Genomic DNA, 18,335 nt, shown 5'->3' with positions numbered 1-18,335 from the left:
ACTCTAAAATTTTAGTCTCAAGGAGCAGAGTATCATAAAACAGATCTACTGAAACCGGTAGCTTTAATGCAGCAAGGCATTACACTTATCTTGCAGTAGGCTGATATTTGAAAACAAAATCATAAAAGCCAGCTGGCATGAAAATACTTTCCTACCCTTCCTTCTCTGCTCCAATTTATACTATTTAGTACCACTACTCTTATTTAGACCAGGGTTGTGATCCTTCTCTGAAATTTAGCATTCAGTTTCTTTTGAAAAATTCAATAGATTTAGCAGCTCCTTGCAAAAAAGTAAACCAAACAGCTGATACAGTCCAAAGAGCAGCTGTGAGGGCCTCAGGCCAAAGCACAGCTTTGCACAAGAAATAAAAGATGCTTTAGAAATGTAAAGCAGTGCTGTGTCTGTACGAGTGCTGGCTCCTTGCACTGCTTATGAGTCTCAAACTACTAACCTTCATTTCCTATTCAGAAACACTCAGGAGCATTTATAAAACTGGTAATTTTAATGGTAAATCTAAATTATTCCAGCAGAAAAAGAACATAAAACTCCAACTTGAGAAAAATAACAGAAAATCTTGGTTTAAGATGTCTACACATGGTTATATTTGGAAATACATTTTTCAAAATTGAAAGGCTTTGTAGAAAACTTGCAGAAGTTGTATTCCAGCATCACTTTAAAATGAACGTGCAAAAAAAATGAGTTTTTTAAAAAGTAGTTCACATCAGTACAGATGTTAAGAAACTTTCTCTCAAATTTCGCTATTTCTTCATAATTTCTACCTATATCCCTCATTTATAATTTGATAATTTATATCTGTCATTTGTATTTTATTTTGATAACATTCTTATTCAGAACAATCAGCCTCCGTGATCTCAATGATCTGAGCGTAAATGGCACCTATCTGGCTACCAATGCACTTTTACAACCTCTGAACAAGTTACTTTTTCTTGGGAAACTGCTACATGTTTTTCTAGTTTCTATCTTGCCCATAAAGAACAAAGTTGCAATGAGCAATTCAAGATTTTATTTTTCATGAATGTGGTATAATAAATCTTTAATTTAAAAATGCAATTATGTTAAAGTCTACAAAGCTGCTCATTTATCACAATCACCTATATACCACTACTAAAACAGGCTTTTAATACAAACCTAACATTAAAGCCAGCCTCAAGATTGAAACCTACAAATAAATATCTTCTCCTTATGAAGTTCAACAATAAATTTTACTCCAATTAGCTGTTCAAAAACATCCTAGATAGAAGAAAAAACCCTTGAAAATCATTAAGTTAAATGCAGTATTTCAAACTGTCTTTACTTACTACCAATAAAAAACACCAAAAGTTTCCAGTTATTTTGTTAATTAAGTACTAACTGTAAAAGGAATGATTCTTTCCATTTCCTTGTTTTTTAGCATACAAGTTTTCAGAACATATACGAACAAATTACCTGTCAAGATATTTCATTGTCTGCCAGTACTTTAGTGGATATCTATATCGTGATTCAGTCTTGACAAATTACAACTCACACAAATACTCTAAGAAAGGAAAGTAATGAAAGTAGTATGTGGTGGGGGGAGATGATATCCATGTTATTTTTGGAACATGGCCACCTATTATGCTGTGCTAAGACTTTTACTTTCATGTGGTTAACTTACACACACACACCCCAGTTCAGTATTTGGGCTGGTGGATTTGCTTTCTACTACTTACTTTTAAATCTAAGAGGGAAAAGCAATAATTTTCAGAAACAAAGAAGTGTGATTTTTTTCTGCCCCAATCTTACTGCTTTTAGATTACATAGAATTAAAATTACTTAAAGAATGATTAAAACAGAATATTTACAAACAAAGCTTCAATCTTACTCATAACATCAAAACACTGCTGCCTTTAGCTAATCAGTAAATAGTTGCCAAATCAAGATCTTAGTTTTCATCTCATGTGAAATATACTCTTAGCTTCCACATTTCTTCCAAATGCATCCCTCCAGAGGGCCATATTTGCAGTTGATAAAAGAATCAAGTCTAGCTAGCCATCCGAAGCCCAATAATTTCATTCATAAATAGAACTGTCCAGTCTTTTTACACTAGTGCTTCTATTTTCATACTGTGTCCTGTCTGTGAATTACCCTTTAATTACTCGATTACTCCTACAATACTAAACTACTTTTTACAGACTTAGAAAAAATGCAGAATATTGACATATAAACAGAAATTATTCAGAAATTTTGGGTTGTGACAGATAATTACTCTCCATCAGATTATTCAAACTCATATTCGAGTTCTTAACCAAACAGCTTCAAGTGGGATGAGTTCAGAAGCAGAGTACTTTTAAAGCAGTCCAAAAATTCATCACTGTTTTGATCAGCAAGTAACTCACTCATGATGAGCATACATCACAATCCTACATACACAAACCTTCTTGAAACCTTTTTTAAACAGAAACATGTTACAATCTGAATTCTTCACATTAGAATCTTCATAAATAGTTAAGGCTGTTTGCTGTGCTCCTCTGACATATTTATGGAAGATGTTTGTGAAGTTTCACAAACAAGAGGGAAAAAGATATGTAAACAAACAAAACCAATTTTAAAGATAAATCTTCAGTCCCTCCACAACAATCAAACAAAACAAAAACTGATGTAATGAGTAAAATGAAGGTAGTTGTAAAAGCAGGACATCACATGCCTCCCATAGGTAAAGGCAGGCCATTCTACTCTCACCTTTATCACGGTCATAGAGTAAATCTTCTGTTGAGCAAGGACTCCCATCCTGAGATTCAGGAGGGCAAAAGGGAGAGACACACGGTGAATGACTGCTGCAGCTGCTGCTGCGCTCCTGGACAGATGGAGTCTGAGTGTCAATGCTTCGTGTACTACTACTACGATAGTGAGCAGGTAATGGGGCCCTTCGACCATCGGGGATATCCAAAGGCTGCAAGAAAAAGAAGCGATTCAGGTTACAGAGAAAAGATCCAACTCCCAAGTAACGTCAGCCTGCAGCACTCATAGCTGAAGCAATAAGGCAAGGCCTTAAGAACAGCAAACAAATCAGGTTTGAAAGAACATTAATGTAATGTAAAATGGACACAACTAACATAAATTATGCTCAATGCTGGGATAATATGCAGATGTTCCCAGCCAACTATATCCTCTTATGCAAAGTTAACAATAGAACACACTTCAATATTTATCTACACACATTAGTGTTATCAGAAAAATGCTAAAAGAGGTATTTTAGAAAGCAACTTCCCTCACACACACTCGACAAATAGACCTTGTACGTAATTGTACTTAGTAGTACAATCTTCAATACAGGTCACTTGTTATAAAGCAAAAACAAGTACTCTGATACCACATTTGGATAAAACAAAAAGCAGAAAACAAAATACAACAGCATATTATTGTCATAACAAACTGAATTACTGTTACAAATTAAACTATCCAAGCTTTGCTAGTAGGCAGTAATCCTCTAACACACCTGTACTCTTCATCCTTCACTTTTGTAGGATAAATTGAGAACTAAGCAGAAGTACAAGCTTATATAAGATTCACCAGCTTTGTTCTGAACCTAAGATAGCAAGCAGTGCCTGCTGACAGCAGTCTAGTTGGCACTGGCAAGAGTGATCTTGCATCCTAGTCTGCAACATACTGCACAGACATGTTCACTGTAGTAGGTTGGTACACCCTACTTCTTGCTCCCTGTGGGAAAATTAGTTTTATCATGAAGACAGCACTATTTTTTTTTTTTTTTTGAAAGAAAGAGTATTAAGGTTCCAGTTAAAAGTGAAGGGGTAAAAATACCTCCAAGATTTAAAATAATAGTTTTATCCTCACTTCAGTGAGGATTGTATTCAAGCCATAGAGAACAGATTACGTGTTCTAGCTGCAAGAATCCTTTTTTCCTTTTCACGTCAAGTGAAGATTTTTATTTTATTGTTTTCTTCTTTTCCATTCATGCCAGAATCAGAACAGCCCATTCTAGAGCTTAAAATTCAGCCCAAATATTTCACAAGAGTATACTGTCCAAGTATCACATTCTCCTCTCTTCAGCAATAGTCTGTCCAGAAAACCACCCCATACTACACAAAGAGGCAGACACAGTAAAGTCAGAGGAGCCTTCCCTTCTTATGAGCCTTCCAGTTAACAGCATTTCACATTTCATTTAAAAGCAAAGTAACACGCTATAAAGAGAACATTACAGTTGCTACATCAAGTGCTCAGAAGTTTGGACAAGGCTGCGTAGTCTGTTCCAACAGTTCTGCTCACATTGCATATGCGTTACAACACGACTACGTGTTGCTCTTCCCATCACCCCCAACAGGCCATGACTCATTCAATGCACAAGATAGACCTAAAGCATTATATCATTTGTTACACAGACCGAAGAGAGGTAGAAAACAAGACTGAAGCTGTGGAAAGGAAACAGTCTTGCAATTAACATAACCAAAAAATAACTGCCATGTAGAACAGCATTCTGTCTCTGTCTCTCACAAAAATTTTACAAGATGCCAGGAAGTCATCTGAGGCAACCCTTCTCTTTTATGGGAGCCCAGTCTGTATAGGACCGGGTCTGCAAAAAAGTCTTCCTCATTCACAGATGCAGAAGGAAACCACTGGAGCTGCACTTTAAACTCTGAAAATGACATTCAATACCCTGAATTACATGAAGAATCACATTATAGAAGAAGCCTGATGGATTTGTGTTTCTCCATCCATAAAGTACAGATATCATCCTTCTTACACAGGTGAGATGAAAAGAGAATGAGACACTATTTCAGAGACACTATTACATTTCAGAGACACTATTACATAGAAAAAAAAACAGGAAGAAATATAGATTTTTGACTTCAAAGCAAGGTTTAATAGTGAGCATTAAGACACATCTAACAGGGAGAAAACAAAAACATTGAACAGCTACTCATTAAGTGCACACACTCTACATAACAGGTAAAGCAAGGATTCCAGGCAGGAAAAAAAAAGGTAAGCACATAATTCAGGACTTCAGTATAACACAGATGTTCTTCCACACCTGTAGAAACAGTGTGGTCTTATGTAGTCAGGAAGTATATTCCAAATTACTTACTTCAGCCTCCACGGAATTAAAACTTAAGGTATAGAAAGTAATCTGTATTTTCAAGTATGCCTCTATATACAAGTGGAAAAAGCTGAATATTTATCACTCTTTCCAAGTAGAATAACTTAACACGTAGAAAGCACCTACAAGTATTTCAGATTATTGTGCTTCTGTATATTTCTTCCCCTTCACACTGAATCCAGGTTTTGACAAGAGCAAAACCCTTCATGAAAATATCAGCTAGATACTATTCCACTTCTTAGAACTTATGAATCAAACCTGATCAACATAAAAAAAATACTGGTTACTTTCCATGAGTCATTCCTAAACTATACTAAAAACTGAAGCCCTCACAACATTAAAGCACAAGAAATAGGGTAGCTAATTCAGTACAGCTGTTATTAGTTTTCATAATGCTCAATGCATGGAAAATGACTGGAAATTACTGCATTCTGTATACTGTTGTTTTTTGTTTTTTTTTTGTAAAAGACTCCAGTCATGTACTAACTTTATGCCAAATGCATTCCGACAAGACACCAGTCAACCACTATGGGACAGTACGTTCTTGGACATTATATACTATCCTCATAACTCCCTGCAAAGGTATGGAAACTGTCGATTTAACAACAGTATGCATTTCTTAATACACTGTTAAAATTCACTTTTTTTTCCAGTATCAATATTTCTGCTTGAAAAAATTAAAGCCACCCTCCATAGTAGCATCAGGAATGCTACTATAATATACCAGTGGGAGCCTTAAAAATAATCTGTTCTTCACAAGCCCGTCATCTATCTGGGAGGCAACTTCTTCAGAGCAGAGTATTCAATGCTTCTGATATAGAAACTATTCTCTACACTGGAACAACAAAGGCAGATATGGGAAACTGGTTCTGCCTTTTAGCGTAAATGCAGTCATCTAATGCATGCATTAGACAAGGTGCAAATGCAAAAAGACATCACGTATCTTGAAGAGACTGCTCCTGGCAACAAACACGTGGAGAGGGGAGAAAAGACCTTTCAGATAAAGGTAAAGATAGTCGTCTTCTGCTCAAATTAGCAAAACAATCATTTTATTATAGGACCAAGTTTTCTGATAGGTATATAAAAAGAATTTTACTACCTACTTCCAGAGGCATTAGAAATTAAACAAGAAACACATGAATCAGTTTAACATTTATTGCATGACATTTGGTCAGAACTGCTTCATTTCTAATATCTTTTGTATATTTGAAAAATAGATGAGGTAATATTTTTCCTATTTTTCCTAATAAGAGACCTATGACCATGTAAGCCTCCAAGTGCAGGGCATGTTTCACTAGTTTCACAGTGTATTCTAACAGGGAGCTTCTAAATACAGTAAGTCCATCATCTTACTGTTCCAAAGTCCCCAACATTTGTAGACATAGTAGAATCACAACAGGACAAAGAATAAAAACCAGTCACAACTACACAAGAAAGCTGATTCCCTCTTACGATTTGTAGTGGGACACAACTATAATTTCCTGGAAAGCTAGTCACCAAATTATAAAGCAGGAAGGAAAATATATCCCAGATCTTTGAATAAATGCATTAGAAGATGAAATAACATTTATTAGTAAACCTGAGGAGAAAGATGCTATTAAAAAGGGACTAAAAAAATGCCAGCTCTAACTCTGTTTTTATGAAAGGAAAATGAAAATGCCTGCAGCTGACTAAGCAAGAGGGATGATCTGAAAAAATATATACATATATGGCCAAACTGAAAAGGAAAAAATGCTTGGAATGTTTTGCCCATGTATTACTAAACTTTATACTAAATTAGATTATTAAAAGAAAAAGCTAATGACATTACTGTATCATCCGTTATCTTTGTGAAACACAAAAACAACATGGCTACTCTCTCTACAATTACCCTTCTAGAAGTAAAATTACTTTTATCACTAGAAGATTGTAGGAAAAAGGCAAAAAAGTTTCCAAAGAATTCATATAACTAAGTCAGCAAAAGATATGACAAAATATATTCCAGATCAATTTAAACTTTATGATGCAGGATGACCAAAATTGAAGTCAGTGAGAAGGAAAACAAAGTACAGAATATCATACCCTACAAAATAAAAAAATCTAAAAATAAATGAAACTGATTTGTGTATCCAAAGACTATGTAGGAAAGTGTGAACATGAAAGAAAAGTTTCACTAGTTTCCAATTTTAACTAGGAGCTAAATTAAAAAAGTAATTCAAGTAACATCCATAAACTAGGTCTACTTTAACCACAAACTTATTTTTGTCCTATGCATCACCTAGTCCCCTTTTGAGATGATGAACTAAGGAACAGTTCGCTCCAAAATTCACACATTTCTACTGAATAGATAAGAAACCAAAAAAAAGTTCAAGAAAACAAAACTAAAATTTTAAAAGTTAACAGAACTAAAATGCATTTTGTTTTAACTTAAGTAAAAATGTGTTTATTGAAAGGAAATGGAAGAAATCAGAAAGCTATTCATATACCATCTAAATCTGAATTAAATTTTAGATAAGCAACTGCATCTAAAAAACAAAAGGTAATCATTCTTCTGTGTTTTTTGTAAATTGTATCTCCCCCACCACAAAAAAAAAGAAATCTTTCCTTACATACTAAGTTTTAAACATGCACTGAAACAGGAAGTATGCTTGGAAACAGGTTAAAAGAAACCAGAAAAGCTCTAGTTGCCCACCAATCTTACAAACAAGCCTGTTAAAATGCTTATCATTCACACATCACCCAAAGCAACCAATTGCTTTTGATTGTTACATTTTTTTTTTTTTTTTAAATAGAATGTTACTAGAAAGAATGGCAGAAAATTGAAAGAAAAACAAATTGTTTCACCAGCAGTGAAACTAATGAATTTTGGTTTCCTATGGTTTATCTTTTGTTCAGTAATTCCTAACCTTTAACCCAGCTGCCCCAACTCCCCCAGGCTAAAAAAGAAGCTAAATTGCTGCATTAGGAGAAAGTTCACCAGCAGTAAGATTCAGTAAATTACTCTTATTATGATCTTCCATAAGTAAGCAATGAAATCTAATAAGCTCGAAGACGGTGCTAGTAGTCCCTCTTTAGGTCCCACCAGAAGAGATCTGACAGAAATTAACAGTTATGTAACAGGAAACAGCCCTCTGCCCACATAGATGGACTTGACTTCAAGGGCAATGTCTAATTTATGACCTCCTTTTGTGCCTGAAGACTCTCCCCAACTAGATGTTTGGACGAAGGGTTCACTATTGCCTTGGTTGCGTAAACTGCTGAGCACCTCTGGCCTCAATCCAACAATGCACTTAAGTATGTGCTTAACTGTTTGGCTGGACCAGAGCCAGTACATTCAGTAACTTATGAGACTGAGTTCTGCATCCAAAGTAATAAGCTGTTAAAGCCCAAGGACAACATTTACGAAGATGATTTGTCTGATAAATAAATGAAACGTCCTCTAACCATAAGAGATAACAACCCTAGCCATAGCAACATCAGTAGTGGCACTATAATACACCTTTTTATACTCTCTTTGGAGATGGCAACAAGGTTTATTGATTTGGGCTTTTTGTTTTGGTTTCAGTTATTTCTTTTTTTTTTTTTTCCCCCCTTTATTCCCTATCCCAACACAGACCCTTCTAAAGGGATGAGACAGCTTTGGGAAAGGCAACCTAGCATAAAACATTTACTACTACAGTATTTTATTCTTAATGACAGAACACATCTACATCTCTGGAGAAGCCAAGAATATTCCAAAGCTTTTTAAGTTTACTGCCATAATAAAGAAATACAAATACCAGGTTTTGGAATCTTAACCCTCCGATTAAAGTTTTATAGCTTGATTTGTGTACTGAATTGCTATTAGAGGACCATTCACAAGAACAGAACCTACAATTTACAGAAGATAAAAAAACAGCAGTTGTTGATACCACAGCAAAGTTTCATTGGTTATTTAGAAATGAGTGGCTGTAAACTAAGTATTTCACATTTTAAGTGTCATCTAAGCACTGCACCAGTCTTCAATGAGAATTCCAATGCTCCTTAGATTATATTTCCCATACAGAGATCTCCCACAAGAGATCACAGTTGGTTTTAGGAAGTAAAAACAGTTCATATTTGGTTTATGGAAGAAAAGTATTAAAACCAAAAAGCTGAGCAGAGCACAGGAAACTTAAGTCTTGCCTAAAAAAAAAAAAACAAATAAATAGAAGCAAGTAAATTAATCTCTGTCCCTTCTTAGTACTGTAGCCTAAAGTATCTAAGTTTTTGAGCACTTACATTTCTCACAAAAACTTTCAAGTTCTTCATAGGTGGGCATTCTAAGTAGCCCTTTAAAAATACTGGGCCCTTTAAAAATAGCCCTTTTAAAAATAAAAATTATTTAAACAATTTTCAAACAATGTCTGTGAAGAAAAGTATTTGTAGTTTCAGCCATGAGGAAGTTTTCTCACGTGTTTATCGGTTACAAAGAAAAAAAACCAACTATGAGCACGTTAATATAAGCTTACCTTGGATACCTCTTCTTTTCCACTGTTTTCCTTAATGAATACTTTTTCCAGTTCAGGGCTTATTCCTTCTACATTACACGGCACACGTGAAACAGTTGATTTTGGCACTGAAATGTTTGACAGTGGCATAGGGACTGATCTGGAAATAGAAGCCTAGAAGGTAGAGAGCCACATGATTTGAAGTTGGAAAATGGAATAAAACAGAAGTCTGAGATCAGCACTAAAGCAGGTAAAGTAAGAAACCATGTATTATTTGCCATGTAGATCATCTTTGTCAAATTTAACTAAAAAATGCCTGCATAAATCAAAAGCCACTAAAAACACCTCTACTTAACTCAATACAATTCTATAATAAAATCTTTCTACTACCTTACTTATCAGTAGGTAGGCAAGTATATGTACTTTTCAGACTTATAGACTGCAGAATACACAATAGGGGGATGTGGATGGTTTTAACTGCGATCTAAAAGGCATTTCGCAACATTCCTGAACCTTAACGACTCAACTGAAATATTCACTTAATGCACTTTGTTGGCTTTAGTAAATGAAAAATAAAGTATTCATTCTCAACCTCTAATTTCATTAGCTTCTAACATTTCAGAAATTTCAGAAGTCTTAAAAGAAAACAATTGGAGTTTAAGAATCAAGCACCTAAAAAAAAATGCAAGCAAGATTTCTGGAAAAGAAAAAACAAGTTGAAATGGAGTTCTGTTACCAACAGAAGCCATTCTCAAGAAAGCATGTCTTGCACAGTCAACCCCAAAAGCTTTAGCTTAGCACCTACACTAACAGCCATCAATAGTGGTCACTTCCTAATGTATATTTTCCTCTCATCCACAGCAACATGTGATAAGACAAAACGTAAAACATACCTGTGGACATTTCCAAGAGATTACTGAGTTAATTGCCTTAGGGTGGTGGGACTCTCCCTCCCCCCTTTTTTTGGTTGAGTTCATGCAAAATGAACGTTAAAAAAAAAAGTGCCTGCAGGATAGCTTCTCACAGCAGTACCAGAACTGAAAACTTCACTAGTCTCATTAGAGAACACTTTATTGAGAAATCAGAAACGTGTGAGCGAGTTCCAAGTGCTAAAGAATGTTACTGCAAAGTACACGTCTTAAGTGGATTTCAGCCTATGAAAAACAGTTTTTAGCACAAATAGTGGCACTGATACCTGCAACATCATACCTTGGGATGGAAAGCAGAATACCTTCCTACACAAAATGCAGTGAATCCTTTGTTATAGAGGCATAAAAGTTTCACGAATAACATTAATTCCTTATACATCTTCATCACAAGATCAGGTTTTAAACATGAGATTTTATCTAAACTGAATGAACATGAAAGGACTGACCAACACAAAAGATCAGCCATCAGAGCTTCTTTCTGAAACACTACTTATTTAGAAAGGCTGGCAGAAAATACAATGACAGAGCAAACATTTAAGGAGATCAAACAGTTGCTTGTTAGTAACATGGAGACCAAGTTAAAGATCCACTGTAGATGAAATTTAATCAGAACTCAAACGTCTGTACTGCCAAATGAGAAAAGATTAACTGCTTTTTACAAATGGCTTAAGGTTCACAAAGTTATTCACTGAACCTTGCCTGAGTTTTAAAATCCATTTGGTTTCAGTTTCACTGTCAGTTTGCGATATCTAGAGAACAGGCACTCTGTGGAGCATCCTCCATTGCACCCTGCTGAGAGTCTAGTTCAAGCTCACGTAATTTGCCCATGTAATTTGCCAAAGCTATTCTTCACAGTGTCAGCACCTTTCTAATAAGAGAGAGACAGAGAGAGAGAGAGAGAGATGCTCAGAGGACAGGTGACTTTTTTTTTTCTCTAAAAAAGAACTTCACGATACACAAAAATGACCTGAAAACAAATGTTGGCCTGGCTAGCACGAAAATGATCAGCTATATTACAGTTTGCATAAATTCACAAATAATTTTGAAAAATTTTGAAAAATGGATAACAGAAAACAGAAGATGTTAGGTTAGGAGCCTGAGCTTTACCCATCAGAGAGGTTAAGAGATTATGATGTCCTATTCGTGATTCACATAGATGTGCTTCCTGATAATGTTTGCTCAGGTATATAAGACCTGAGATAGGGAACAGGAAACAAAAAAAAGTTGGTTGATATCATAGACTTACTGCTGGAAAGAGTCCTGTCATCACATTGCCCATTGATATAGAACATGAGAATGGTCATCAATCTGAACACAGGAGTTTTCATCCTAAAACCTCAGTCTTGGATCCTGTCTGAATTAAGTTTTTCCTGCAAGTCACAGTGTCTGGAACAGGGACAGGCTAACAATGATGACAATTTTTCCATTTAATATGATGGAAATTCAACATAAGCTGTAACACACTAATGTTGTTCCACCTCAAGTAAGCCACTGCTACCAAAGTATGTGAAGGCTCTCAAAGAAGACAATCCTGTATTGACAATGATTCTAAAGTACCATAACAACCAAAAGGTTGTTATAGACAACCTTTGTCCTAAACAAAACCATGAAGGTTTGCATCCTGTAGCATGAGATGATGACCAGTCCTCTAATTCCAGGGATGTGATTAACTGTGGCAAGCACCACCTTGATTTCAGCTAAGTTTATATTTGAGGTGAATTATCTTTTTAGAAAGCAGACAACAATATTGTTTTACTCAACTTCACAGGGATACTCTGATCTGGCCTTTCTGGCCAGGAAATGACCAATAAGCAAAGTATCACAAAAACTCCTGAAATAGGACAAGAAAATGAGGTCTTCCCTCAAATATCTGATGATGCAACACTGCCTTTTACTGATGAATATATAATAGGGTGAATTACAAGCCTCTGTGTAACTAACTGATTAGTTTCGAGAAGCAGAATACTAGGTTCTGTAATTTCAATGCAAATACTGTCTAAGGGGTCCCATTCGAAGTTCGGCCTGCTGCTCAAAGACTTATAAATTGTTGGGCTTCCAATCCAGTCCACTTACTTTTAGTGCGTTTTGTTTATTTATAAAACAAGCTCAGATGAAGCTGTGTTGTAAAACCAATAAGAAAATACCCTCCAGAAGAACACAGACTTTTGAAAGTACACCACAAAAATTAGTCTTGGAAGCAAGTGCATATTCATGGAAAGACAGCCTTATCTGGCCATGCTCAGAATTTTTACAGCATCTTAATATATTTGCTTGCAAGCCCTCGTTCTTTTATTATATTACGGCTATCAGATAAAATTCAGTGTAGATGCAATGGCAGCAGGGTGTTAAGCATTTCAATTTCAAGCACGTAAGAAGCCAAACAGGAGAAAGATGGGAAGAAACAGCAGACTATTCACCCAACACAGATAAGATAGGAGGCTGTTAATATAAGCAACTATCTGCTTACCTGAGTCTGACTGATTGCTATGTGGTTGCCATGGAGAGGTGACTGACGTTCTTTCTCTTTACTGTGACGACTACTCTGCTTACTGCGCTGAAGCTGCTGCCTCAGTTTGGCAATCTGCTGGAAAGAAGTTCAGGTGAAGTGATAATGAGGTATCAAATTAATATCTGCTCATTTCTTCCTTTATGAAGTGAATCACAGACATCTTAACTCCTCTTTAAAGAATTATAGAAGCACATTGGATTTTCTTCCCTCTAAGCGTAACCATTAAAGCTTCTGCTTCTGGACACTTTCTGCAAAGCATCTGCACTATTTGCAGATCTGAACATGTCAACAGGCTTAGCTTATTACTAAACTTCCTCATTTACAAACAAGCACAGTAATAACTGATGCAAACAAAAGTTAGTCCTCCTGACAATTTGTAGCAATTTCTAGACTAATTGGCTTAAACCGGGGGACTGCAAAACCCATAGCTTAATTTATTTGACCTTAAGCCAAACCAAAAATTTCCAGTAATTCAACTGAAAAATAAAAGAGCCTCTACAAACAAAATCAATCAGTATGTATTGCTCCATCTTGGAGAACTTATTTAATACGTTTAACAGTATTTCCCCACAGGCTACATTACCACAGATTCCTTCAGGCAGACAGAATTGTCTTTTCTACTGTCTGCTGTAAAGATGGGTAATCAAATGATACATATTTTAAAGGTCATATGCAACTACAGTCATTATTCATTTGACATGTTCCTTAACAGAAACTAAAGAATTTCATTCATGAATTCCTCCATTTATTTAATCCTCCTGAATAGTTTCTACATGAAAGAGTATTTACCCTCTAATAAGCATTGCCTGAGAAGTTCATACTACATGCAAATTCATACAACAGGTAGCAATACTTCTTGAAAATTACCTTCCCCCCGCCTTTGTGCTCACATCTCACTATCTTCCATGATCAGCACATCAGCACGCTAGTATATAAGGCAAAGTATGCATGGCCCTATTTCATTTTTAACTCAGCTATAGATAAAAATTTTAAAAACCTGAAGTGCAAATAAGGAGATGTGAATTCACACAGAAATAGTTTCAAAGAACTTCATCACCTGGAAGTATCCTCTTTTTGATTGACAGACTACAAGCACATTCACTCTGTGGTCAACTCCAAGTAGTTAAATATATCGCTATTGCTCTTTCAAAGCAGCTTTGAACAGTGAAGTGTTGCTCTAACACACTGTGTCAGAGATGACAGTGCTTGGTGAAGCTTTCAATGGAGCCTTGCTCCAGGCTTTGCAATTTTCTTGGTGTTTCTAATATCACTCACAAAAGACAGATCCATCTCTAATGCTTCATATCAAGTCTTGCCACACCTCATTATCCACATTCAGAGAACTGCTACTCAGAAATGGTTGACTACTCTTAATCTTCAATGACAGACAAACAGTTTAGATTTCCAAAAGGGTCTGTGTCAAATACACGGAGAAAGAGCCTTAGCATGGCCAAGCTTCTAACACAGACAAGCTGGATTTAGAGAACAAGACTAATCTCTTGATGAAAGGTGCCACTTGGGCACCACGATAGAAGAAACTTCAAAGGAGTTTGAAGAGATACTTCACCTCTACAAAAAATATTTGTCCAGAACTTCCCCATTCTGGCTGTAAGAGCAATGGAAGTTAGGAAACTCAGCTCAGAAAGATGAAGCAGCAGGAAAGTAACCAGTTTGATATGGGAATGTGAAAATAAATCTATAATGATTTATATCTAGAATGCTGAAGTAGGGGAAGAACAGGGAAAAGATCTTCAGCTCCTTTAAAAAAAATGAAAGAAAAAAAATGAGGCCCAAAAATGAGGCCCAGACTAGAAGACAGCTGTGGACTGAAATGGATGGCTACAGGAATAACCAAAAAGCAAAGACACTAGGCAAGGAGAGTACCGTATATAAATCTTTCATTTCTGCTGCCTTTGCCTGGTCCTGTGGGCTTCCTCCTATTTAAAAAGTTAATTACCCTATTTTTTATTTAAATGAAATTTAGCTTTCTGAGCTTTCCTCAGGACCATGCTATAAAAAAGATCTATACAAATCCACATCAGAGTTCTGACTCAGATTTTTGATGCAAGCAGCTTGCAAATCTTTAAGAGAACATAGCCTCTTACTGCAATATCTGGACAGTGAGATAGGCTATATCAGGCGAACAAACCTCTAGACTGTCCAAAATCTTGATGCTGTGATGCCCCCCTGTCTGTCAGGGCCCTGAACATCCTTTTCTGTGGTGGAGCCAAGACCCACACACAGCAGTCGAAGTGGGGCCACACCACACTCAGTGGAGCTGGAGGGAGGATCACCTCTTCTGGCCGGCTGGCTGTGCTCAGGGCACCCCAAAATGAGGTTTGCCCTCCTGGCTGCCAGGGCATGCTGCTGGCTCTTGCTGCACCCGCTGCCACCAGCACCCCCAGGTCCCTTTCTCCTGAGCTGCTCCCAGCCACTCGTCGCCCAGCCTGGGCCTGGGATTGCTCCATCCCAGCTGCAGCACCCAGCATTTACCCTTGTAAATTCCATGCCATTGATGGCTGCCCAGTGCTCCGATCCATCTAAATCCATCTGCAAGGCCTCTCTTCCCTCCAGGGAAGTAAACGGCACCTCCCAGGTGATCGGTACCGGGTAGAACCTGCACTTGAAGATGCAGGTACTACACCGGTGTAAATACACCCTGACACTGAACTTCATTCAGGGCTGCTGACAGTGCTAGAGTGTACCAGAAGAACAAAAAAAAAAAAAACAAAAAACAAAAAACACTCAACTCTTCCTGTTTCTGAGAGCAGAGATGACCAATACGGTGTCATCGAAGCCCGGCTATGAGATACTGAGTGTTTGAAGGCCAGCAGGTTTTGAAAGCTTCATTCTGAAGTCAAGAGAGAAAGAAATAGCTATGGCTTGTATTGTGGTTTTCACAAAGCAACCTGATGCCAATACACACATTTTCCCAGCACCACTATGTGATCAGGAATTATAGTTATATCAAATGAACATATTAAGGATGTAGACCAGGTAAAACATGCCACAAGGAAATACAGGAGTGAGCACATTGTGGCAAGTTTTCACCTGTGTAAGCAAGCATGCCAAACAATACACAGAAGATACCTCTCACAACAACCTCAGCCTGACCAGGCAATAGCTTTGTTATACTTTTGAGTAGAGTTCTGCAAATTAAGTAACAAGTAACACTTTTTCTAGGGTTTACCTGGACATTTAACAAACATCCCTCTACAAGGCAGTAAAGGGTGCCTTGCTCATAGGCTGGGAGATGGAATCTTGCCCTCAAGCTGTACAGCAATAGAGAGATTGCAGTGAGAAATATTAGGCAGAAAGAGAATAAAGTGCTATGCTGGGGGAAAAATAAGAACAGCAATGAAACACTCCACCTTAACAGGGCAGACACAAAGAACTGAAAGGGTTTTGAACACCATTTTCCTTACGTTCCCAAGTAAGGAGCATGAAGGTGACCAACACACACACAACCTTAATAAAAGCACACACGTAAATAATCACTTAAACATCTAGCATGTATCCTTTAAAGCATCCAGTTGTTGAAAACATTAAAGCCTTAGCTTTGCACATGTGTATCCAAAAAACACAAACATGATTTTAGTGTACCAACTCAAATGCTCTCCCCTTCTACCAACTTGAGGGGGAAGGCACAAAATTCCTTTCATGCAGTACAGGTATTTTCCCACATAATAGGTCTTAAATCAAGATTTAGAGGATACAGCTGATTTTTTTTTTTCCCAAAGAGAAATCAAAATGGTGGTTTCACTGATGTGCAAAAAAAAAAAAAAAAAAATTACTTCACAAAACACCAACAAAAAAAGACTTCACATAGAAAGTAATACCTGCAAATTGCAGTAATGATAGTTAGAAGATCTTTACAAGATCTGTCCCAGAAAAAAATAAACTGTTTTTTATCATTGTTCCCATTACAGAAAAAATATTACTGACAGGTGTGTGTACTTTTTGTGAACATTTACTTTCAAAGCTCTAAAGACCCGAGCTTCCTTTTATTCCTCGGGGAATAAAAGCAACTTGAACCCTACTTCCAATGTTCAGATACACTTACTTAAAAATTACACTACTTCACAAGATGCAAACATATAAGCTGTTAAGTTTCAAAAGGCATTTTTAAATTCACACTTTGCAAGTACTTTAGCGTGACTGTACTGGGGATGGAGAACAAACATATCTGTGCACTTTTCAGAAGAATTAAGAAATGTTTCAGCCTTTTTTCTCCAGTGGCCATTGCCTTCAATATTCTTGATGTATTGAAAAGACTTTTCCTTGACATCAAGTCATTTACACAACAGAATCAAAAAGAAGAAAAAGATCAGTGCACGGGTTATTGTCACGCAGCCAATTATAAGATGACTACACATGCTGAACTGAAGCAAGGATTATTCAGTAAAGTTAGGAAAAGTCTATTTTCTGCTTGCTGAGTATTTTTATAATGAGAAGTATATTTGCAATAAATACAAAGCTTGTCTACATCACTTGTAATATGCATGTAATCTAATATAGCTAATGGCACAAACCTGATAAATAAGCAAATTCTGTTGGCTCTTTACAGCATTGCAATAATCTGAGTATCCTGATAATTTTTCATTTGAAGAGACAAACAGACTGCAAATATGAAAGAACATGTCACATCTCACCACTCCTAACTGTTCATTAATATTTATCAGCTAGTAGATTGTACTTCTACAAATCAAGTACACAATACAGTAACTTCCCATTGCTGAACAAGCCACAAACTCATCATTAACAATAGAAAGCTTTAACTCATCCGTGAGCCGCTTGTTAAACAAGTTAACAAACAGGTCAAAGAGTAAAACAAGAATTAGAAATTCAACTTAAACCTTTGCATACAATCTTTCAATACATATATGAAAGCATATAAAAAAGTTCAAGCCTTCAGATCTTATTCTTTTATTCTGAAGTCTTTTTCGAGTATCCTATTAGACAAAAAATGAGGACCCTTCCGCCAGGAGTTTCCTGATGTCAGTGTAACAAATACAACATACAGAGGTATTTAAGGTAGGTGGAAATCAGATGTCTGAAATACTAAAGTCTTAATATACTGAAAACTATTTGCCACAAACCCTGTTTGTTTGTTCTTTTTCCAGCTGAGGGTAAAATCCAGGGTAAGCTATAACTAGAATGGTCTTTTAAAATTCTGTTGAATTTGAATAATTATCTATTCAGGTTCAAAGAAGAAAAAATACCCGTGGTTCAAGCCTGTATTTTTTTTTTTTAATCAGAGTTGTTGTATGTGACACAATCTTCACCTCTCACTCAAGAGTGATATCTATTAAAATAACTTTAAAGAAGCCTGGCATTAGCTTATGAGAAGTTATATT

At 36.4% G+C, this 18,335-nt stretch overlaps 1 protein-coding gene across 4 annotated transcripts in view; it reads right to left on the bottom strand.

Moving 5' to 3' along the window:
• Positions 1-18,335, bottom strand: part of GLCCI1 (glucocorticoid induced 1) — a 56,567-nt gene that overhangs the window by 7,477 nt on the left and 30,755 nt on the right. For 2 of the 4 annotated variants that reach the window (XM_082753890.1, XM_082753892.1), the window contains exons 4-6: positions 12,937-13,053; positions 9,562-9,714; positions 2,719-2,929 (exon numbers count right to left, since the gene is read on the bottom strand). In XM_082753890.1, coding sequence (XP_082610016.1) covers positions 2,719-2,929; positions 9,562-9,714; positions 12,937-13,053 — 481 coding nt within the window. The remainder of the gene's footprint in view (positions 1-2,718; positions 2,930-9,561; positions 9,715-12,936; positions 13,054-18,335) is intronic. The other 2 variants (XM_082753891.1, XM_082753893.1) reach the window with 1 other exon arrangement.

This window comes from Aythya marila (genome assembly GCF_965140915.1).
Source record: "Aythya marila genome assembly, chromosome: 2".
Lineage (NCBI taxonomy): Eukaryota > Metazoa > Chordata > Aves > Anseriformes > Anatidae > Aythya > Aythya marila.
Note: the sequence above shows the minus strand (reverse complement) of the source record. Positions and strands in the feature narration are given on the sequence as shown.